A 23,387-nucleotide genomic window follows, 5' to 3' on the forward strand; every position below is an offset into this window, starting at 1 on the left:
TTCAAGGCACCCAAAGCGCTTTACAATACCACTATTCATTCACTCTCACATTCATACACTGGTGGAGGCAGCTACGGTTGTAGCCACAGCTGCCCTGGGGCAGACTGACAGAAGCGAGGCTGCCATATCGCGCCATCGGCCCCTCTGGCCAACACCAGTAGGCAAGTAGGGTAAAGTGTCTTGCCCAGGGACACAACGACCAGGACAGAGAGCCAGTTCAGATGAGGGATCAAGCACACCTGATTTGAGTATATTAGTGCATTGATTTAGCTATTCTCTCATTTCAGATTATTGTTTTTCATCAACAGGTGTCTCGTTTAATGTGTTCATTTGATCATATGAACTGTTCTTGTGTGTAGGTGGAAGTGAAATGGACAGAACTGCAGAGTTGCAAGGCATAGCTTCCTCAGAAGCTATGATGTGTGCCAGCACTGCTCGAACAGAAGACTTACGATGAATGAAAAGCTGGCTATTGAATTTCATTAACACAAGTTGAAGTATCTAAAGGAGGAGCATGAAATGAAAAAGAGGATACTCCAAGTAGAATTAGAAATGAAAATGTGAGATGCATCAGTCTCAATATACCAGCAATGAATAAAAAAAATACAGAGTAGAATGCAGTAATTTGACCATGACATGTTCAAGTCCTTGTCTGTGGTTTGTTGGAATTGAAGGCATCTTCTCGGCATGAATCAAAGTATATTCCAAAGGCACTGAAAATGACTCTTTCAAACACCAAACATGCACTCTACTAGACCCCTTGTGCATATATAAGCTTGGATATAGCACCTTTGATTAGGAGTAAGTGGGTACAAGCATTGTGTAAACAAAAATTTCCTTCCTTGTACTCATTTATACCTTGACTGAGGAAGCAGATTTATGTTAGTCTCAATTAACGCTTCTAATTATTCACAAAATGAAGAAGTGTTTTTCTTTAGTCGAGAAAGTTTGCTTATAACCCATTGCAAGTGCATGTATACATGCGTTTCTCACCATTATAATGGCGAGAAACGCATTGACTCGGTGACATCAGTTGTTTTTGTTCAATTTAATAAAGATAAATACTATAGAATTCAGAAAGTTTAAAAAACTATTTTTATTTGAAATTCAAAAACGATTATTTGTTTAAAAAAAAATTAACTTGACACATACAATAGGTGGATGGACCTTGATGCGTCACGGCAGACAACACCGACAACCCAGGTTACAAAATACTTACGGGGATGATCCTCACCACAACATCACCTGGCTGCAATCCACTCTACCAAATTGGCAGACTCACTGCAATAGATACATTCAACTTCAACTGTTTTTTCCTCAAAGCTAATGTCACTGGTACTCTGAACTTGATTTGAAAGAAAGTCTGAAATAATATAAATTACTTTTGATTTAACTTTGAAATTTTTGATTGATTTTAATTTTTATTCATAGTAACCTGAGATTCAAACCCACATCTTTTCTTCATCACTATTCTAACATTCTGTGTTGCTATGCCTATGATGCTCTTCAACTCAAACGCTGACATCTTCATAATCCTGTCCTTGATATTGTCTTATAACTATATTTTTCTATCCATTTTCTTTTTAAGTAGACCCTACTACTAATACTTCTCAAAAGACTGGAGCTCAATGGACTAGCCAAAGACCTTACCCTAAGATATAAAACTCTGTATTCATACACTTTTTCAATGGGATTCTATTAACTTTTCCTGAAATAAAGCTTTGACAGCAGTGGTTATAAATATGTCATCTTGCTATGTCCTCTTCTGCTGCTAAGCCTAAATGACACCTGACTGCCATCAGCAGTTTATAATAATTACCTGATCCAATGGGAAATGTGTAAACATGAGAAACACTACATTGTATTTTCTTTTGTTGAACTTTGGCATGGTTACACATCTCAGGATGTGACAAAAGACCTCAGTGTTAACAGTCTACCACAATAGGAAAACAACCAACTTTCCTGTTTACTAAGCTCTGATCTTTAGGATTAGGATTCAACTTTATTGTCATTACACATGTATAAATACAGGGTAACGAAATACAATTTGCATCTAATCAGAAGTGCAAGAGAAGTAAGTGCAATAGGAGCAGATTATATACAGATAGGGGTAGTATAAAAGCCATCTACACTATATTTGGATTAGGCTGAAACAGAAGTAGATTTTGTCTCTGCATAAGTTTGAGGGCCATGGGAATTCGTGAAACAGATCTTACAAGCAGACAAAAGAGAGAAAAATCCTTTGTAATATTTCCACAAAATCTTTATTTTAGATTCATGAAAGTTAAAAAAAAAATGGAGAAAAATAAACCTTGATAGTTTTGTAAAAAATATTTTATGTAATTTTATGATAGGAAAACAAATTTAAATCAAGAAAAACCACCCATGTGTGTCCTGCAGGCCTCATCTACCCCTCCAGCATGTAAACAGTGTTGATAAAAAGCTGCTGTGTCATTAGCTTTTCTATCAACTCATGTGCCAGTATTTCTGAATTTAGACCTCAAACATTGCTCTTATGATAGAATAAATTAGAAAACCTAGAAGTATAGATGAGGTGACTCATAGTAAACTATTTTTCAACTTATTTTCAAGCTTTCAGGACACCTCAGGAATAGGGATGGGTATCGTTTAGGTTTTATCCAATACCAGTACCAAACTGATAGTTTTGAAACGGTGCCGGTGCTTAAACGTTGCTCAAACCGGTGCTTAAAGAATGAAGAACACAAACTTCTCATGTTCAGCTGTTTTTTTGTAAAAAGATAACAATGTTAGCCTTTTCTGCAGCTATAGGGGATTTATGGTATCACTCTTGGCTGGAAGCAGTGCTTAATCAATGGGGGGAAAAAAACACCAACTTTGTCCAAAAACCTTTCATGTTTAACTGTTTTCCACTTTTTCTTTGGTCATTTTAGCCTTTTTGGCCAGGGTGAAGGGAGTATCTGCCATCAAACAAGAAGACAGCCTCATGTAACTACGACGGTGTTTGCTAGTTCACCTTACATGCATTAATGTAATAATGTGGTTAGCCTACTCAACGTAAATTACACACGAACAACAATAAGCTACTCACGCAGAGAAGAACGGCTGCTGCTGCATCATCATCCTCATCATTTCTGCTACACTGGCAGGGCTAGGGGCCAGGACTCTACTCTTCGGGTTCTTGGGGGATGTTGCTAACTCCGGGACCGATAACAGACACCACACCCGCAGTAGATGTGCACGGTGTGAGGTCTTGCAGCAAGCTATCAAATACGGTGCATTTCTCTGCTTTTAAAAAAACGCTATGCGTTGCCAGGTGTTTCATCAGATTCGAGGTGTTACCTCCTTTGCACAGTATCACCTTAAAGCACTTGTTGCAGGCTGCTGAGTTTGCATCTTTTGCTGTGAAGTACAGCCAGACTTTGACCGCTTCGCCTTGGGCGTTTTTAATCTGTAGCTCTGCTCTAAAAGAACATACGTACCTGGGCTCGCCTACTATCCTCGGAAACGTAAAATGATTGGCTAGAATCTAAAGTGTATGACATCTCAGGAAAAGAAAGCACCGAAATAAAGCACCGAAATGTGCGCTGCTTTTCGGTCTGGTTATTACCGTTTATGTGATACCGGTACCCATCCCTACTCAGGAATGACGAGATCTCTTTGGTGGATATAATAAATCATACCACGTGACACGAAACAAACTGTAAACAAAACATAAGTCAGTACAAAATGCATTTTTATAGACGGACATTAGCAAAAACAAAACAAAACCCTAAAAATTAACTGGGTAAATTTGACCATCCCCCAACAATTACACTTGTGTTAGTCTGCAAGGCCTATTTGCACAACCACTTGACCACTTAATCATTGTGGTTAAGTTAGTTTGCTCCTCTGTCTCTCCATTTTCAGTTTTGTGTTTTGTTCTCCTCTAACTTCTGTGAGATCTCTGTGGTTCAACAGCCAAAGTCTCTTTAGTGCAAATAGGCTGTCAGCTACTGCCACCTCAAAACAGAGAGGAGAGGCCAGAAGAAGATCATTTTCATGCTGGATGTGAAGCTGTGTTTAATTTGGTGCCTGGAACCGGTCTGAAAAGAGCAGAGAAAAACAAAGATTGTGGTATAACTGATGATTTTTAAATTAATTTTTATTAGTATTTAAATAAAAATAAAAACCTTTACTCCGTGCATTACTGTACTAACTGCCACTCTAAAATCGTGTACTGGTCAGTCTGCACTGCTGCTCAATCCTGCCACTTTATCCCATTTGTAATACCACCCCACCCACACCCAAATACATGTCAGCAGTCACATTTCTATTTAAGATTTCTTTATCTTCTACTTGATCCATTCTCAATCATCCAGGAAAGTAAATCTCCAAAAGTTGATTCTGTTCATCTGGACGTAGCGTTTTGTGGGAGAAACGTTTCGTCATCATCCAAGTGACTTCTTCAGTCTCAGCTGACTGCAGGTTTCCCCAAACCTTATAAACAGTACATTTGCATAATGACTGAAACCAGCTCACTGAAGGGACAATGGGCTGGGAGGTCAGTTCCTTAATCTTAATCATGCAGATTCTCATGACCATTGATCAACAACCACTGACCAAAACCCACTGATCAATGGCCATGAGTACCATTTACAGAGAGTTGGGGAATGGCTGCCATCACAGCATGTAAGATGGTGACAGATGTACCCTTAGGCCCCCTCCTGGATTCAGAGATGGTCTTTCCCTTTTCACGTAAATGCCCTCCTTGACTCCGCCCTCAAACCAGCGTTCCTCCCTGTCCAGGATGTTACATACTCATCATTGAAAGAGTGTCCACTGGCCTGTAGGTGTAAATAGACTGCAGAGTCCTGGCCTGACGAGGTGGCTCTTCTGTGTTTTACCCAGAGGTTGTTTGGTTTCCCCGATGTATAAATCCTGGCAATCCTCCTGCACTTAACAAGTGTACGCAAGTGTAAAACTAAGTGTATGCTGTTAAGCGGCCATTTACGTGAAAAGGGAAAGACCATCTCTGAATCGAGAGAGAGACTTTTTTTGACATTCAGTCTTTCCAATAAAATAAAACTGGATACAAATTAGAGACTGAGCCACTGATTGTAAGTTTGCTCACTTATAAGTGGCCTGTATATACAGAAATGAACAAATAATTATTTTCCCCACTGTACGTGACTCTGCAGAATCATTGTGTTAACCCACCTGATAGCTCTCAAAGGTGGGATGGCAGAGACTTTGCCCACAGGTTTCGGTCCTGCTGCTGAGGGCATCATGACCAGTAGGCCTGGAGGGGCTTTGGAGAGTGAGGTCGGGACTGGACTCACTTGGGGGGAGACTGCTCTGGTAGGGCTCAAGGGGAGAGGCCTCTGAGGAGGGAATTTGGGTGTGGGCTGCAGCTCAGACACCAACTAAAAGAAAGATATTAGCTTTATGTACATTACTGAACAGTGACATGCAAAATGTTTTTGGAGGTTGGTAGCTTATATCCACTTATAAATCAAAAAAATTACTGACTAAAGGTAAACATTATATAAAGTATATTTTTGTTCTTCTAATATGCTTTAATGCAGCACTATTAGCTCTTGCACTTAAAACAGCACTAAGATCTTCTCTCTCTCATATACATACATATGTATGACCATCGAGCTCCCAGGCCTCAGGTAGAGGACCCAAGCTTGAAGGACAGACTGCCCGCAGGAGCGAGAGGGGAATTTTTACTTTATGTGGGTTACAGTTGCTTCAATATAGTAAAACAGTAACAGACTAAACTATTTAACAATATAATACAATATGTTACAGCTTTACAAATTTAAGAAATAGCACAACATATACAAATCACTCAATAATAAGGAATCAAGAATTGACGGAGGTGATTATAAATAAATATTCAAGAATGTTTACAAGAATATTACTGAGCAGAAAAGAGCGTGTGCAATAAAGGGTGTACCGATGTAATGATTTCCTGTTTCGTTCAGTGGTGCTTTTTTGGAATCTCAGTGTCCCACTGAATGTGCTCCTGTGACTAGCCGGCGCGTCGTGGAGTGGGTGGGAGGTATTATCAGATTTCAAACATATTAAAGTCGCAAGCAACAACATGGATGCCCTCTGGGTGCTCTCTCTGCTAAACAATGGTAATTATTGCTACTGTTAGCTTCCGAGGTCGAGAAAAAGGCCTGTACTGAATAGACAAAGCGTTTAAGTCCAGTGAGCAGTAAGGGTCTACAATTTTACTGTTAATACACCAGTCATGAAGCACAGAGCCCACCGCTCCTTCCATTGCCGGAGTTTTTATTGAGATTGCAGATACATGCGGCAGAAATTAGCTCTCTCCAAAGGTTGATTAGACACTCCCTTAGAGAGAGGGTGAAGAATTCAGTCATTTGAGAAGGTTACAGAAAACAGCTGCTGCTCCTCCATATCAAAGGAGGCAATTGAGGTGATTTGGGCATCTGTCTAGGATACCTTCCCTTGTCTAGGTAATTTTGCATTTTTGCTTGTCTAAAGCTCCTGTCCTCTGTAGACTATTTTGAGTTTATATGCCCTGACTTTTTCCTTACACTCTATAAAGGGCCTTACCAGGGGAGATCGTGCTGGAGTAAGGGGTAGAGGTTTCTGTGGCGGGCTCAGTCTCTGAGGTGTTGATGGGGATTTGGGTGGTGCTACTGGATGCTTGCCAGTTGGAAGAGTCCGTGGACCACCCTTGGCAAATGAGGCAGGTCTCAGAGGTCGCACTATGTTGACTGGGTGGGTGCCATTTGGGCCTGGTCTAAGAGATGGGACCTCTTTGCTGGTGTGAGAAATCTACAATTACAAGAAATTCAGTTAAATCCCATATATATATATATATATATATATATATATAGCACCAAATCACAACAACAGTCACTTCAAGGCATTTATGTTAACAAATGTTAACAAACCTAACAGAAAAACAGCTTCAAATCATTTCACAGAGAGAAGAACTCATATGGGCATTCATTTCCTACTTTGGTCATGAAGAGAAAGAATGCATACTTTACCAATAGGAGAATATTATTCATAAAACAACAGTGAGATAATAGACTTCACATTAATTCATGACATTTTTTGGTTCTTTGCTTTTTCTTTAGACCTACAGTTATAAATAAAACTATTAAGAGATTAACTAGGATCTGTGAAAACACTTTTATGCAAAATAAGTCAACACAGAGACGTTTTTGCTTGTTTGATGATGATAAGTGATCGATGTAAATTCCATTTCAAAGCCAGCAGAGGTTAGAGAATGAGCTTGTATGTGTGTACCAATGGGCCCCTGGACATGTTTCTGTCAGAGGCATTTGCTACATAATGAGATATCATCAAGTAAAGCGTGCAGATTAAATTCATGACTTTCATGATAATGGTAATATTAATTCTTTTTTTCTTTTTTTTTTACAATATTTTTATTGGTTTTGCAACAGCATACAAAGATTTGTTTTCACAGTAATATGCCGCAGTAGTAAGAACACTTTTACCCCCTCACCTCCCATCCCTGCTCTCTCCCAAACCTACATCAAATAAAAACACATGAAGTATACATACATTAGTACAATATGTGGCATTTATACAATTGAAGGAAACAAAAAGAAGGAAAAAAACAAAAAACAAAATAGAAATAGCTAGCACAAACAAAACAATTTTCACCTCATCGACACTCCTGCAGGAGTTGTCTGATATTTGCTTCTTTTATAAAGTTTTTAAATGGCTTCCAAATATCATCAAAATATGTTAACTTGTATTTAAGAAAATATGTTATCCTTTCAATTGCCATACATTGTGCCAAAGAATTTATCCAAGCACCAATAGCAGGAGGATCTGATTTTTTCCAGTTTAATGCAATTATACGTTTTGCCTGTAATGTACAATAATCCATAAACTTAATTTGATGGGCTCTTAGTTTAAGATTTTTAGGATACATATGTAGTAGCAACATTTCTGCATCTAAAGCATTCTTTGTAGTTAAAATTTGGTTTATTTTGGTTATCACTTCCTGCCAAAATGCGCGGACAATTCTGCATTCCCATATACAGTGGAAAGCATGTATTTGGAATTTTGTTGTTATATTTATTCAATTTCACCAGTGTTACATATGTCTGCATGATCCAGTTGTTTTGTAATAGCTTTAGGTTACTATTAACCGATTTTGTGATTTTAAGCAAATTGACTTCATGTCTCCTCAGAAATATTAATATTTAGATCATTTCTAACTGAGAAGCTGATGTTTCTGGAGAGGCAGAGACAATCCAGTTATAAAATGTTGAAATTAAGTCTTTGTTACAACATTTTTTCACCATTAACGCCTCTAAATTAGTTAACTGGGGAACATGCATGGAAGAAATGAAGCTTCTAATCTGTAAATACTTAAAGAAATGTTTTGTTGGAATTTGAAATTTTGAGACTAAATCCTCAAATGAAACCATTATTCCATCACAGAAAAGATCATTTTCCTGGTACAAATAAAGCATTTCCCCAAATAGGACTAAACTGAGAGAGATTGTTCTTAATATTCACCATTTCTTTTATTGTAAATCAAACTTCAATCATATTTCAGACTATAGGATTATTTGTTTCTTTCTTTAATTGTTTTGGCTGTGCAGAGTATAAGTACAAGTTTAATGGAATTTTAAGAGAATTTGCTTCCATCCCCACCCAAGAAGGGATATTTTGGGATGAAAAATAACACATTATTGTCCTTAGTTGAATAGCCAGATAGTACCAGTAAAAATTGGGGCATTTCAACCCCCCTGTATCGAAGGGAAGATACAACAAAGACAAGCGAATGCGGGGACGCTTCTTGTTCCAAATAAACTCTCTGATTAATCATGCTACTTTGGTAAACAATTCAGTCTGAAACATATACAAGAGTTTAGGTCAGGGGTCTGCAACCTTTTACACCCAGTTTCCATGCAAAAGAAAACACTGGGAGCCGCAAATACTTTTTAACATCTAAAATGAAGATAACACTTTATATATTGTTTTTTACCTTTATGCTTTGTGTGAACAACTAAGGTGTGCTGCTTATGAAATCCATGAAGTGCTACAGAGAAAATTACATTTTATTTATGTAACTAACACATTTTGAACTCTTAAAGAAATATAACAAAAGAAAAAAGACACCCAGCTGAACTAAAATGATCCGTGTAGCAAACAAAAACTGTTGTGAGCCGCCACCCTTATATTGCCTTTGGGCTGTTGGAGCCTTGAGCTGACTTTTAAAAAATAATTGGAAAAAAAAGACACTATGCTGCTAAAAAATGAAAAATAGATATTTGCAAAATTCTGCCTAAATATGTATTTTCCCTGGTTAATGTGTGTGGCGGGGCGTGGTCTGCGGCGCCGCTGCAGGGGAGGCGGACGCACCTGAGTGACACAACGGCAATCACGCCTTGCTGCCTTTACGTCTGCGCTATCTGTGCTGTTGTGTTGTTGGTGGTGTATGTCAGCTGTGAGCTGAAAAGCTACAGCCGGCTGCATGCGTACAGCAACCGTGTGTGAAAAGTGGTCAGTATAGAGATGCTGAAAAGCGTGTTCATGCAAACATCGTCGGGTCTGCTGTGATATGTTTACAATGGGACTTCTGCTCCTGATCCTCTGCAGACAGCGTCTGCAAATGTACGAAGTCAGTTTACGCAGGACTGTAAGCTGTCATCTGTCAGGCGTGAACGGTGTTTGTCTTTAACATAGTTCACGGTGGAGAACAGCTGCTGACATAATGTGGATCCGAAGATCCATAATTGGCCTCTCTGTGGTTGAAAGTCTCGATAAATGCACGGTGTTTCTGCGGGTATACCGGCTTCCGTGAGTGTGACTAATTTTGAGCTATGAAAAAATAATAGAATATAATTTTATGTTTATATTTCAATATCACAATAATCTTCCAATTTAGAACTACAAGTTAAAAAGAACTAACATAAAGAAAATACACTTCAGCTAAATACTTCTAACTTATTTTCCCAAACCACGCGGAGCCGCAGTATAAGGACTAAAGAGCCGCAGGTTGCCGACACCTGGTTTAGGTAATACATTCATTTTAAGAACACTTATCCTTCCAATAATAGATAATGGTAAACTTATACAACGCTCCAGATAGTTGGAAACTTTCTGTAGAATTGTATTATAGTTAAGTAGGGCCACATCTTTTAGTGAAGGAACTATTTTAATGCCTAGATAAGTGAATTCAGAATTAACAGTAAAGCCAGTTATATTCTGACTTACGTTTTGACTATATTCTTGTTTAAGTACCATTAATGATGATTTTGTTACATTTATTTTCTACCCTGAGAAGGCCCCAAACCGGTCTATTAAATCCTTTACTGCAGGCACAGAAAATTTTAGTTGCTTTAAAAATAATGACATCATCATCAAATAAAGCGATTCTATGCTCCTTTCTACCAATCGTAACACCTTGTATTTGTCCACTGGTTCTAACACCTATTCCCAAAGGTTCAATAGCTAAAAGGAATAAAAGTGGAGATAATGGTGAACCCTGCAGACACCCTCTTTTAATCTCAAATGGTTCCGAAATTATCTCATTAGTCATAACCTGAGGAACAGAATGACAGTGCAGTAGTTTGATCCAATGCAAAAATGATTTACCAAACCCAAATCTAACAATGACATCAAAGAGATATGGCTGTTCGATTCGATCAAAATCCTTCTCCGCTTTGAGCGAGGGAATGGCTGTATCTTCCTGTTCACTTTGATTATGAAGAATGTTGAGGACTCGTCTTACATTATGAAAACCCTGCTTATATTTAACAAATCCATTTTGATCATCTCCTATAATAACTGGAAAAACATTTTCTAATCTTTTGGAGAGAATTTTACAGAGAATTTTATTATCTGTATTGACTAAGCCTATAGGACGCATATTTTCACATGTCAACATTTTCTCTGCCTTCCACGATCTCTGTAACTTAAGCACTTAATTATGAAAGTTCTCGATCGGTTTGCAATAGAACTTTGACTTGTGGTTATCCTTTGTGCTCTCTCAAGGACGGGGGGGGGGGGTTTAAAAATGTCCGCTATAAACTTCTCCATGAAAGTACACGCATCTGTACCTTCTTCTTTCTCAGGTAATATTAATTCTATGTATTATTGGGAAAACAAGCCAAAAATAGTTTTATTTGGCGATTTTGATTGTATTAACATTGTCTGTACTTTGATGTGCCCTGAATAGCAAAGCACAGAAAAACCAAAGTTGAACTTTTTTTCTCAAAATCTTAGACTTATATTCTCAATTGATATTTTTATTTCTGTCTACTGCCACTTGTTAATTCGTAGTCCTAGAAACACTCTGGAAACATAAATCCAATAATCTTAAATTAAAATTTGGATCACTAAATGATATCTACCATTCTGCTGCAAAATTTGTCCCATGATTCAGGAGGTTTTTTAATCTTATAATTTACTAGCTGCTTTTTTTTGCATATTATTTTTATTTATATATTGTTTTATGCACTCACTGGTGCCCTATATGTAATTGATATTTGGCTTATGACTCTTTGGTTTAATTTATACACTCCATGCTAATGTTTTTAGCCTTTCAGAGGTAAAAACTCCTTTTGTTTTTAGTCACTACTGGTATTATTGGAAAGAAATTGAAAAGTTTGCAACATTAAAAAAAAATGTAGTCATTTTAGTAACAAACCAAACACACGTTTGAAAAATAATTATTTTCATTTTTATTTTCTTGCTTCTTTTTCATTAAAGCAGTCCTTTTTGAAATGTTCTTTGTAGCTCCATCTCTTTCGGTGATGAATAATGCCACTGTCCTCTTTATCTACTCACCTTTGACGTTCTTCTTCACATCTCTCATGTAATTTTATCATTTCACCATTTTAAAGTATTTTTTTGTATACATTTTTGTGTTAGTATTTCCTAAGAGAAATTAAAGCTAGATAAAAGCAACATAAAACATAAAAAAATGAAATCCATGCAGTGGAAGCTTTCATCATCAATCTTCTACTCACTCTGTATCAGTAAGGGAGTCTCCTTCTCCACTTTCCTATTTGAAACTCTTATACCACCTCATTCTCAAGTTACCACATTCACAAACTTGGGTGTTCATGCCGCCTGTTCATCCACCAACCTGACAGGGTGATGCCAAAACTCTATCGGCCATTTATGGCTGAGGGGTAAAAACTCTGAGATACCAATTTGTTATGTGTGCAGTACATGTGTGCATTTTGTATCTTATAAGTCAGATATTAAAATGTTAACTTCAGGCTGATATTAAGACATAGGATGCTTAAACAATAATTTGACAAACTGAATATTTAATTCAATATGAAGGTTAACCTCATGGACACTCAGTTATTCATTCACAGAAAAACAGTCATCACCCTACTCCCATTTCCTCCTTCCCTTTCTTTTGCTTTATTTTGTAACACACTAGAAACACACATATCACTCACCCCCTTGTGGCCATTAACTGTGTTGATTGGTCCTACAACTTTCAGGTGAAAGGCAGGATTAAGATGGCCATTCTTTCGCTTATCTGCTGATCCCTCCATCCTGAGCACAGAAAGACAAAAAAATAAACAAGAGCCTGTTGCATGGAAGATGTACAGCTTCATCACTTCGCTCATTCTGACATTCTGGTTTTATGGCCCAAATTGAGAGATAAGAAAACTAGAACGGAACATGAAGCTTCTTATCCAGCTGATGTTAGTGGAAATGAAATTAAACAAATGCTTCCATCCAGTGATTAGACAAGTCTAACTGAGTGAGATGGTTCTTTGACTAAGCTACCATCTTAGAAATAATTTGTTCTAACCAGTCTATGGAATTTCTGTTTGTGTTTGTGTTTGTGATACCTTTACTGTTTGTACTGAGAAACAAAAAGAGAGAAAAAAAACCTCATTCTTAAAAATGCCCCATGCTGTATCACACTGACAACCTTCAGCTTACAAGTGAGACATTAGCGATTGATAAGTACGCCAATGGAGGGGGCAGCACTATGGTCTGTTACAAAGACAGAGGCGAACCAATCAACAAATCATATTAAAATGGTTTACTGGCACCATTTTGCCTCTCATTCTGTACAAGTCATTGACCCTGGATCAGCAAAACAGCCCAGACCATCACACTTCCTCCTCCATGTTTGACAGTTGATGCCACACACTGTGGAATCACCCTACTCGACGGTGTACAAAGATCCTGTATGATGAATCGAAGACTACAAATTTTGATTCATTAGCCCATTATACTCTGGTCTTCAGTAGTCTAATTGCAGTGTTTCATGGCTGAGGCAAGCCTCTTTGTCTTATTCTGACGCCTTAGCAATGGCTTTCTTGCCGCAACTCGTCCTGTGAAACCTACAGCTTGAAGACCACTGTTAAAGTGTACTTGAAGCTGTTTTCCTGTGAGCAACCTATTACGCAAGCTGTTAACTCTCAGAAACTTGTCCTCTGATTCATTTGTGGTTTTGGGTCTGCAGATCTCTTCCTGTCAGTTTGCTTCTGAGTGCCTTTTGATGGTGAAAGAAACCACAGTGTGTTCCAACACTACTTTTATGCAGACAGAGGGGGTTGGAAGTAATCCAGAAAAGTTGCGAACACCTGTAGGAATTAGTAGTACCAGCTTTTAACGCTCAATCAACCTCCACTGCTGCAGAACTGCTTTAAATTGTTAACCCGTTTTGTGTTCCCTGAAAAAAGGCATTTTTCTGTCATTCTAAAATGTACATTATTTTTCAGTTTTGAGCATCATAATACATCAGTGCATATTATATAGTTTTACTTGCTAGACCCCAAAATGAAAATGCTACTTTTTTAAATTCTAGGCTTTCCTCTTTTTGTTGTATCAAGAAAATGTAGTGTTAAGAAACAGACAAACAGTGAAAGACAGACAGTACTTCTTGCATGTGTTCTTTTTTCTTTGGGAAAGCCACTTATGGTAATAAGACGTCTTGATCCTGTGGCAGTAGAAGACCAGCAGCACTGCAGGTAAAACCACCAAGAAGGCAAACAACAGTCCAGCCACCAGCCCCACCTGACCTGTTGACATACACAAACACATATATACATACACACTAATGTGTTTACTAGTATATTTATATGGCAATTGAAACACTTTAATTTAGATCAGCAAGTATCAAGGAAAAAGGGCCATCCATGTCAAAATTTTCTGTTTACTTCTAGTGATCGAACATTCTGAGCCTGTCAGCGAGTCAGAGGGAAAAACAATGTTAACTATAAAATTATGTTTTGTTTATTTTCAGAGTGAGTATTAAGCTGTAGCAGGCAGCGGGTAAAGCCCAGGCTTGTGAAAGAGGAGAAAAAGGAGGAGGAATAGAAAAAAGAAATGGACATGACAGAGAAAGAGAAAGGGAGAGAGAGAGACTTTGACTTTTAACACAACTTTATTTACACCACATTAAAAAGAAAAACCACGAAAAAGTCAAACCTAACACAAAGTTGCTACTACATCATCAGCAACATCAATATGCACTAACCATTTACTAACCCCAACCAAACTCACACACACATACTTAAAAATTAAGGACAAATGTCCCATCTGCTCCTATCGAACACAAAACCTGTCCAATCCCCCACATAGTTGTAAAGGAGTCCAGATCTTTAGTCAGAGAGTTAAAATCATGCTGTACTGTCAGACGCAATGCCAACAATTTTTATCCCGTTTTCCTTCTCTCACCCCAACCAGTCGCAGCAGATGGCCCTGCCCCTCCCTGAGCCTGGTTCTGCCAGAGGTTTCTTCCTGTTAAAAGCGAGTTTTTCCTTCCCACTGTCGCCAAAGTGCTTGCTCATAGGGGGTCATATGATTGTTGGGTATCTACTTTGCAATATAAAGCGCCTTGAGGTGACTTTTGTTGTGATTTGGTGCTGTATAAATAAAACTGAGTTGAAATTGAATAATCCCTTTAAACTATGCACAGCATCAGTCCAACCCTGACCTAACTTCTGGTTCTTCCTAGTCTTCTATATTGCCAGCTTGGATGTACCAAACAAAAAATTAATCCGAACCAGAGTCCGTCCTTTCTTCACTGAATACTTAGGACCAAAGACAAACAAGGGTACAGAGAATTTCTCCTGCAGAGATTCCACCCACTCCTGCAACAAAGAAAATAAACCCACTAGCCGCAGACAATCAGAATCAGAATCAGAATCAGAATACTTTATTGATCCCTGGGGGAAATTATTTTTTGTTACAGTGCTCCACTGTATGAACCACTAAGTGCTCCAGCGTCTCCCTTTGTGAACAGAAAGGACATCCCTCCCCAGTGCTTGGATCCAGGTGGGCTCTGTGTCTGTTTGTGGCTATTGCTCAATGTATAATCCTCCACTGGAGGTCAGCCATCCGTTTTTCAACAGGAGGCTTATATGGACCCTCCACCTGCAGGTAACACAGCTGTAATATAGCTGCTTCTTTCCACAAGAGCTGAAACTATCTAGCACTGATGTTCTCAGGGAGAGAAGTAGGCTCCCCTCAGGCTGCTCCTTAAAGACCATCAAGGAGAGAAAAACATATCCACTGTCATCAGCCCATTGATCAGCTAGGACACAGTTTCCAGTAAACTCTCCCAGTGATGCCGACAGGGATTGCCAAGTTTCCTCCACAATCCTTCCCAGCACTCTGGAGGCCTGTGACACACCCAAGAGTTCCCATTGACATCCTTGTGAGATGGCCCAGTTTGATAATACCAGTCTCCACAAACTTGCTCCTTATAGTGGCAGTAGAAAACACAGTACTTGGAAAAAAGTCATTAAAAAACAGCGGCTCTTCAAAAAGCCACATCCCAGGTCTGGGGTCAGGAGTCTGTGCGAAAGTCATCACTCCCCAAGTAAAACCCAAGAGTTTTAATAGCCCTTTAACCCCATCAAAGATTCCCAGGGAGTCTAGTAATACATGCCAAACTCCACTGCCCCACTAAACACACCTCACTCTTCTCCCAATTAACCCTGGCTGAAGAAGCTTTTTCATATAAAACATTAACATCATCAGCGTATGCTGACACAATAACAGGAGGGCTCTGAGGCAGATCTGGCAAAGAGAAACCCCTCAGCTTGTTCCTCAACCTGCACAGAAAAGGCTAAATAGCAATGCTATAGAGCTGGCTGAGATAGCGCAACCCTGCCTAATCTCTCTCCTAACTGGCACAGGGCAACTCAACCCTCCTCCCACCTTCACAACACAGCAAGTGTCGCTATACCACAGCTTCACCCATGTCTGGAACCCCTGCCCAACAACAAAGGTCTTCTGGGTGGAAAAAAGAAAAGCATGGTCTACACGGTCAAAAGCCAACTCTAGTATAGTGTAGTTTACATATGTCAAATACATCTCTCATTAAAAATAAATTATCTATCATAGACCTATCTGGAATACAATAAGATTGATCCACACCAGTCAACAGTTAAATGACCAGTCTATCTGATAGGACCTTGGAAAGTATCTTATAATCTGTACCAGGGCCACTCGTCTCCAGTTTTTAAGAAGGGTTCAATCTCCCTTTTTTGGTATGAGAGAAATAACTGCATGCCTACAGGAAGCTGGAAGTTTCCCTTCTTTAAAACATTCCTTAAACACTTCTAGAAGGTCCAGACCCAGAAGACTCCAGAAGTGCTTAAAAAAGTCTGACGGGAAACCATCTATTCCTGGAGCTTTGCCTGAAGCCATCTGAGATACAGCAGCAGACGGCTCATTCAAAGTTATATCCATGCTTAAGATGTCCCGATCCTCTGGACCGAGTTGAGGAAGCCCCTGCAGAAGTTCTGAAGCAGAGTCTACATCGCTGCTATCTGCCCTGAACAAGTCTGTGTAAAAGTCCACCGCATGCCTTCTCATCTCAGCTGGATCTGTGATCACATTTTCATTCGAAAGACGAAGACACACCATTTGTTTTCTCTGGGCTACAGACTTCCCCAAATTAAAGAAAAGGTTGAGGCGTCCATGTCCTGGAGTCTGGTGAAGCATGCTCGAACCAAAGCTCCTTTAGCTCTCTCATATTGAAAATGATCAAGCTCTTGTCTTTTAGAATTTAAACAGTCATTACATTACAACAGTCATTATTCTGCTGATCTAACTGTGAACCAGAGACATTCTTTTTATGTTTTATCTCTTCTTTAACTCCTGCAGAGTTCTCTTGATATTGGCTGTCAAATTAAAACCATATTGCTGCTGCAAAACACACAAATCTGGGCCTTTCCTACTTCCCACTATTGAGTAAGGGAATTAAAATCACCAGAATCATCAGAAGACGACTGAAGATGCGGGTCCTCCCCAGTCCCATCCAAAGTAAAATCAAGACAACAATTCCAGTCCCCACCCAATACAACACAGTCCCCTTGATCAGCACCTCTTAATTTCTCTTTTAATGTTTAAAAACAAAACCTTACGCTCAGACCCTAAGTTTGGTGCATAGACATTAATCAAAGTAAAAATAAAAACGTCTATTTCAGCTCTGCGCTTTACTCCATGCTGAAAGTAATATTTGCATTTAGAGAAGGAGAAAATAAAATAGCAACACCTGTGCTAAAATTTGTCCCATGGCTAAAAAACTGCTACCCCACCACAGACCCGTCTACTTCATTTGTACTGTCAGTATGTGTTTCTTGAAGACTATATCTAGTCTCTTCTGCTTGATTACTTCTTATTTGCATCCCTGCACCCATTCACATTCAAGGAGGCTACCCTCAACCCCTGCACATAAGAGGAAGCCATCAAGAAAGGAAACAGCAAACAGAGATGAAACACCCAGTGTTGCAGGATCATGGCGATAATGCTTTTTACCATCCAGCACACCAAAAATGTTCAAATATATTGAAGGTGAAAAAACATTTTCTTTAAGGCATAGGTTTATGTTGTATACTCACTGCCATACTGAACCGGCCCACTGTCCACACTGCCACCAAGTCCTGGCTTCTCACAGAAGGGTGGTGCCCAGCCTTGATTACAGTGGCAGTTCCCATTGCTGTTACACACCTGAATATTATACACACAAAAGAAATGTCTTAAGTTGGTCTCTGACCCCTTTCTCTCCCTTTGTATACATGTCTGTGTGTGTGATTGTGTGCATGCTTGGATATTTGTGACTACCTGGAGGTGTATTAGTCAATGCATTAAGGCATTGTGTGCTTGTATTTATTTATATGCGCATTTATCTCAACACTATGAAATTTTCATACTGGAGAAAAAACTGCATATTGAATATTTTAAATATTCCTGACTTCAGCTAATTTCTAATATTTTCACTGACAGCGGGGAAGAAAGAGATTAAAGGAGACTCTATGCTTGCATTTTCTTGTTACTCATATTGTTTCAAATACTAATTCAATCCTGATATAATAGACTCTGTCAGGTGAGACAGGATCCACTTCGAAAAAGCTGCTGAGCAGTTCAAAACACAAACTAGGCTGTGCCAACTAGGGTTATTCTCATAACATATGTGTAAAACTGGGCATTGGAAAAACTTTGCCCTGGTCAAGACACACCAAGCTACAATCAAGCACGGGTACACAAATACCAGCTCCAGCCTCCATTCTCTGCCAGATTGTCTGCTAATCACTGGCAACTTGGCCTCCAAATGATTTTGTTTTTGACAAGTCTGGACTAAGCTACCTTGCAGTCACCTATTTGCCTGCCCTCTGGACTCAATTCACCTCTAGGCTCGCTAACAAAATCTATCAAACACCTTCATTATGCAACCATAACACACCAGACAGAACCTGTCCACTTGGACCTAGTCTCTGGCAATCACAGGGAATCTGTCACCTTTGTCACCTTTTCTGTTTCCAAGACTCCTTGGTTAGCAAGACATACTGACTGGTCAAAAGGGCGAGTGAAGAGCTGGAGTTTGTTTTGCCTGGCTCACTATTTAAAATCAGCTCTGCCCCCTGCTTTAAATAGTCCCCAGACAGAACCCGAGCCTAAGCCTGATTTATCCTCTGTGCCACTAGCACATCATGACTTACATGAGGTTTTTAATAAAGATAAAACATTATTTCTTCCTCTGCACAGGCCCTATGACTGTGCCATAGACCTCCTCCCTGGTGCTCCGTTGCCTCCGTCCTGTAAAGACTGAAGGTGCTGCCTCCCATTCTATTGTACTTTTAAATATCCTAGGAACAACAAGTAAACAAGTGGTCTCTGAGAGAAGTACTGTATTGGGGTGATATAGTACTTGAGGTCTCAAGGATAAGATGGGGCTTGACAATTCAAGACCTTGTATGTCAGGAGAAGAATTTTTAATCTTACTGAATTTAACAGGGGGCCAGTATGGGTGAAATATAGTCTCTCTCTCTAGACCCTGTCAGTACTCTCGCTGCAGCATTTTTTAATCAAACTGAAGGCTTTTCAGGGAGCTTTTAGGAGTGCATGATAATAATGAATTATTGGAAGTGCAGGAACTAGTTTTTCAGCATCAGGATGTTTTTAGTTTTAAGATGTTCCACACATGGAAGAAGACAGTGTTTCATATGCACACTGAAGGACAATCAAAATTGACTCCAAGACTTCTTACAGTGTTACTGGAGGCCAAGGTAATGCCATCCAGAGTAAGCATCTGTTTTGACACCATGTTTTGTTGTGTGACTCTGTGTGATTATTGTGTATATATACATTTATATTGGTGTGTGTGTCTGTATGCTTACCCCATTGTTGTGACAGCGTGCAAGGCAAGTCTCTAACTCAGTAAAAGAGGCATTTTGGCATCTGCGGTCTCTGCACACCTTTGGCAACAGAAGGACAAAGATTACATAACGATTACAGAGCAGGTACACGCAGAGTTTAAAGGGGCTCCTTGGCCTAACTCTTGTGGGGATACTACAGAGAGAAAGCAATATATACAGAAAGACAATTTGCAGATGGGTACATTTTCATCCATTTGTATCTCACACATAATTCAGCTCTTATTTTGTAGGGTGTATGTGGGGAATTTACTTACAACTTTATATTCCATTCGACAAAGTGCCAAATAAACAAGATACACAAACAGGCCTCCTTAACCCCCAGTAGCCCTTTTTATTAGATCAATAATATGCATTGATCGAATGATCAGTGCATTATATTAGATCAGTAAATTTTGACAAAGGGAACAGGTGACAACTATAAACCATGCTCCTTTACACAGTAAATAAAAACCACAAACAGCTTATACTTAAAGAGTCAGAGATATCAAACTTTCCTTGAAGTTTCAGTTACATTCAGACCACATCTGAATGAGTCTGTTAACTTAGGCCTATAAGGGAGCCAGGAATGACAAAATGATGAATTAAATATGCTACTTACTAATTAATTACAATTTTATTAATTAATAAAAAATGGAATTCATTAATTAAATATTTCAATAATGATTTAAATGCTCGTTAATTTCATTTAAAACATTTAATAAATTATTTATTACCTAATACCGTTATATTATATCTGGGTATAAAGTGTAATCTCGAAATTACAAAATATTTAATTCAGTTCAATTCAGAAGCCAACATCAAAGAGATGTAAGTGACATTAAAGCCATATTAGTCAACGTGTAGACCACTTGGGGCCAGACTAACTGGCTCTAAACATTTAACTTTATATTTGGCAGGAGGTTATATTAAAACTGATAAATATATGGCAATTTACACTTGTTTCCTTGTTCTAACAATGCTTCTTGGCAATGAATCTTCTACCGTTGGAAAGCCTGTTTATTTCTTCTTGAATGTTGCCATATTCTTAAGGAAAATACATCTATGTATTAAGGAATAGAGGTGAGTATGTGGTTTGCCAAATCTTTTGTGGTTATACTAAACAACTTATCCTGCTATTGTTTTGGGCTTCTGGTACTCTAGGTGGTGACAAGTGGGTGCATGCTTGGCACCTCAATAGCAACACCACAGACCATGACCCAGTGATCCGTTGATGTCTGCTCCATGCATGCCACATTTGACTGATCTGGATAGGGCCCCAGCCACAGGGCAACTTCAACATGCAGTAAGTATCAAGTTTTCATGTTTTCAATCAATATTTGCCTGACCACAAAATTCCAGCTTGGTCTGAACCCACCTTGCCCTCTCCGCACTTGGTGCCGGTCATGACAAGACCCGGGTCAGGCAGGTCACCCTGGCCATCCTGGGTGCTGTAGACGTATGTGCCACGACATTTCACCTCTGTTCCTCCAGTCTTGATGGTAGTGTCAATTGACACAGCATTGGTGCCTTTTGGCTTTGTGGCAGCACTGTGGCACTGAATCTTCCCACACTTGGCATCGCTAAACAAAGATACAAGCACATAAGACTTAATTTTTCAATGGCCAGTCATTTAACCTCTGAGAAACCATTTCAAATAACCTCTGAATGTTGATGAACAGCCACAGTAGCGCAGTTGGGTTCAAAAATACATCAATTATCCACTGCTTGAGATATAATGGTAGGGGAGATGCCATATGGTAGGACGAATAGCTCTGTACATGGGATTAAAACTAGCCCTGGATAAAAAAGTAAATATAGTGGAAGTAGTGGTGAGAACTAGTTTCTTTTAGCAACAAATGAGGAAAGGCTCAGAGTCTTTCACCAAAGGACATGGTTATAAACTAAATGTGACAACTTGGAATAAAGATTAAGACACAACCTATGAATAAATGAATGAATATGTCCTCGAGGGATTGAAAAAAAATGATATAGTGGTACTTGTGATTAACTTTACTTGCTCATCACTGTAAATTTATGATGATGTGGATATCTACGTATTGAAAGTGTATAATGTTCATAGACGAGTTAACCCAAAGAATAAGCTCCACCATGTGCAATATTGTTTACTTTCTAATCTAACAAATGGCAGAACATGTTATCCAAGCATGGAAAGGAAACATCATCTATGTAGCTTATTGCTCCTATTGTTAGCACATGGCATTGAATAAGTTATGCATGCTCTCTGATTACACAGAATGACTTTGAACACTTGTGGTAAATAACACACTATTAGCAAAACATAGTGTGAAATAATTACTAGAGATGGCACGATACCATTTTTTTATGTCCGATACCGATATCACAAATTTGGATATCTGCCGATACCGATATGAATCCGATATAGTGTGTTTTAATCAATAAAACAGTTTTTTAATATCTTGCTGCTTTTTGTATAAGTTCATACTCAAGTAAAAACAAACAAACAAAAAAAAAACACTAAAGCTATTCTGTTATACCTGTATGCAAAAAATACACTGCACCCAAAATATTTCATAGTTCAGCAACACTGATCAATCTAATAAACTTAAACCTGCACCATCCTCCCTATTCTGGTATTTTAAAGAGTAAGCAACCTAACGAATAGGGTTGCAAACTCCCAGCAAAAAAACAAAAAACAAAATAGGGAACCACCCCTCACGCTCCACCTCATGATGCTTAATCGACGTAATCAACTTTAATTTGATGCAGTGTGAAAAAAATGCACAGAAATCAATTATTTTTCAAGAATAATTAAATAGATTCAACATCTTTCTTCAACAGATTTGCAGACTGCACAGATGGTATCTTCCCAAAGGAAAAAGTACTATAGCTTACTAGGGTATATTAGACTTAATAGTTACTATATACAGTAATGGACTTCTATACATTTTACATCAGATTAAAACTTTGGGTGTCAGATTCAGATAATTATTTATTAAAAGCTAGACATTTTAAATGAGAATAAGAAAGAAAAGTATGTCTTTGTGCCCCCTTTTCCCTGTTCATGCCCTATCGGCCCCCCTGGCTAAACTTTGCTAGATCCGCCCCTGCACAGTTACCAGCTGTCAGCTAGAAAAGGATCCTGGTGTAGAAAGTAATATTAAATAAATTCTAACAACAGCTTATCAAGGTCAAACGTTCTGCTGTTGTTCAGCCGCTGGTTTCCTCTTTCTGGTGCGAAGTGGGCCAAAAACAAACAAGAGAGACGGACTCGCGACAGAAAAGCCGATCAGCTGATCATTGATCAGTTTCATGATTGAAGTAGCAGCAAGAAGAGGCAGTCGCTCCATATATCGTTATTAAGCTTAACGCCGGAATGCTTTACAAACATTCAGAGATGAACTTACACATTTGCTTTACTTCTCTCTGGGATAACTTCCTCGGAGATGAAATGCCGCATTGGTAACGAGGCTACAAAAACACACAGCCGCTCTATCACGTGAGGCACACTGCTGCCACGTGCTACGGTTATGAGCCGAGTTACGCCATGTCGCAAGTTTTGTGAGGTGCTTTTTTGATATTTAATGGATCGGATTACATTTTTTATTTCCCTCCGATATCCGATCCAGTAATTCACGTCAGTATCGGACCGATACCCATACGTAATATCGGATCGGTCCATCTCTAATAATTACAGATCAACATACAAGTGAAGATCTTTAACTACATTTAGTGTTTAAAGCAGATGCTGTGCAGGTTTGAGATCAGCAGCTTTCTTAAAGAGTC

The 23,387-nt window shown here is 38.9% G+C and overlaps 1 protein-coding gene across 3 annotated transcripts in view; it reads right to left on the minus strand.

Moving 5' to 3' along the window:
• Window positions 1-1,165: 1,165 nt before the first annotated feature.
• adam19a (ADAM metallopeptidase domain 19a) overlaps window positions 1,166-23,387 on the minus strand; it is an 87,451-nt gene continuing 65,229 nt past the window's right edge. For 2 of the 3 annotated variants that reach the window (XM_086285319.1, XM_086285320.1), the window contains 8 exons: window positions 20,998-21,202; window positions 19,605-19,682; window positions 17,829-17,937; window positions 13,853-13,994; window positions 12,411-12,510; window positions 6,553-6,777; window positions 5,179-5,384; window positions 1,166-4,064 (listed from right to left, as the gene is read on the minus strand). In XM_086285319.1, the coding sequence (XP_086141445.1) occupies window positions 4,019-4,064; window positions 5,179-5,384; window positions 6,553-6,777; window positions 12,411-12,510; window positions 13,853-13,994; window positions 17,829-17,937; window positions 19,605-19,682; window positions 20,998-21,202 (1,111 nt within the window). In that variant the 3' untranslated portion in view covers window positions 1,166-4,018. The remainder of the gene's footprint in view (window positions 4,065-5,178; window positions 5,385-6,552; window positions 6,778-12,410; window positions 12,511-13,852; window positions 13,995-17,828; window positions 17,938-19,604; window positions 19,683-20,997; window positions 21,203-23,387) is intronic. The other variant, XM_086285321.1, reaches the window with a different exon arrangement.

The sequence above is a fragment of the Aulonocara sp. 'chitande type north' Nkhata Bay genome, linkage group LG3, assembly GCF_057382095.1.
Source record: "Aulonocara sp. 'chitande type north' Nkhata Bay isolate Kocher_YH1m ecotype deep benthic linkage group LG3, A_spYH_male_GT1.1, whole genome shotgun sequence".
NCBI classification, from domain to species: domain Eukaryota; kingdom Metazoa; phylum Chordata; class Actinopteri; order Cichliformes; family Cichlidae; genus Aulonocara; species Aulonocara sp. 'chitande type north' Nkhata Bay.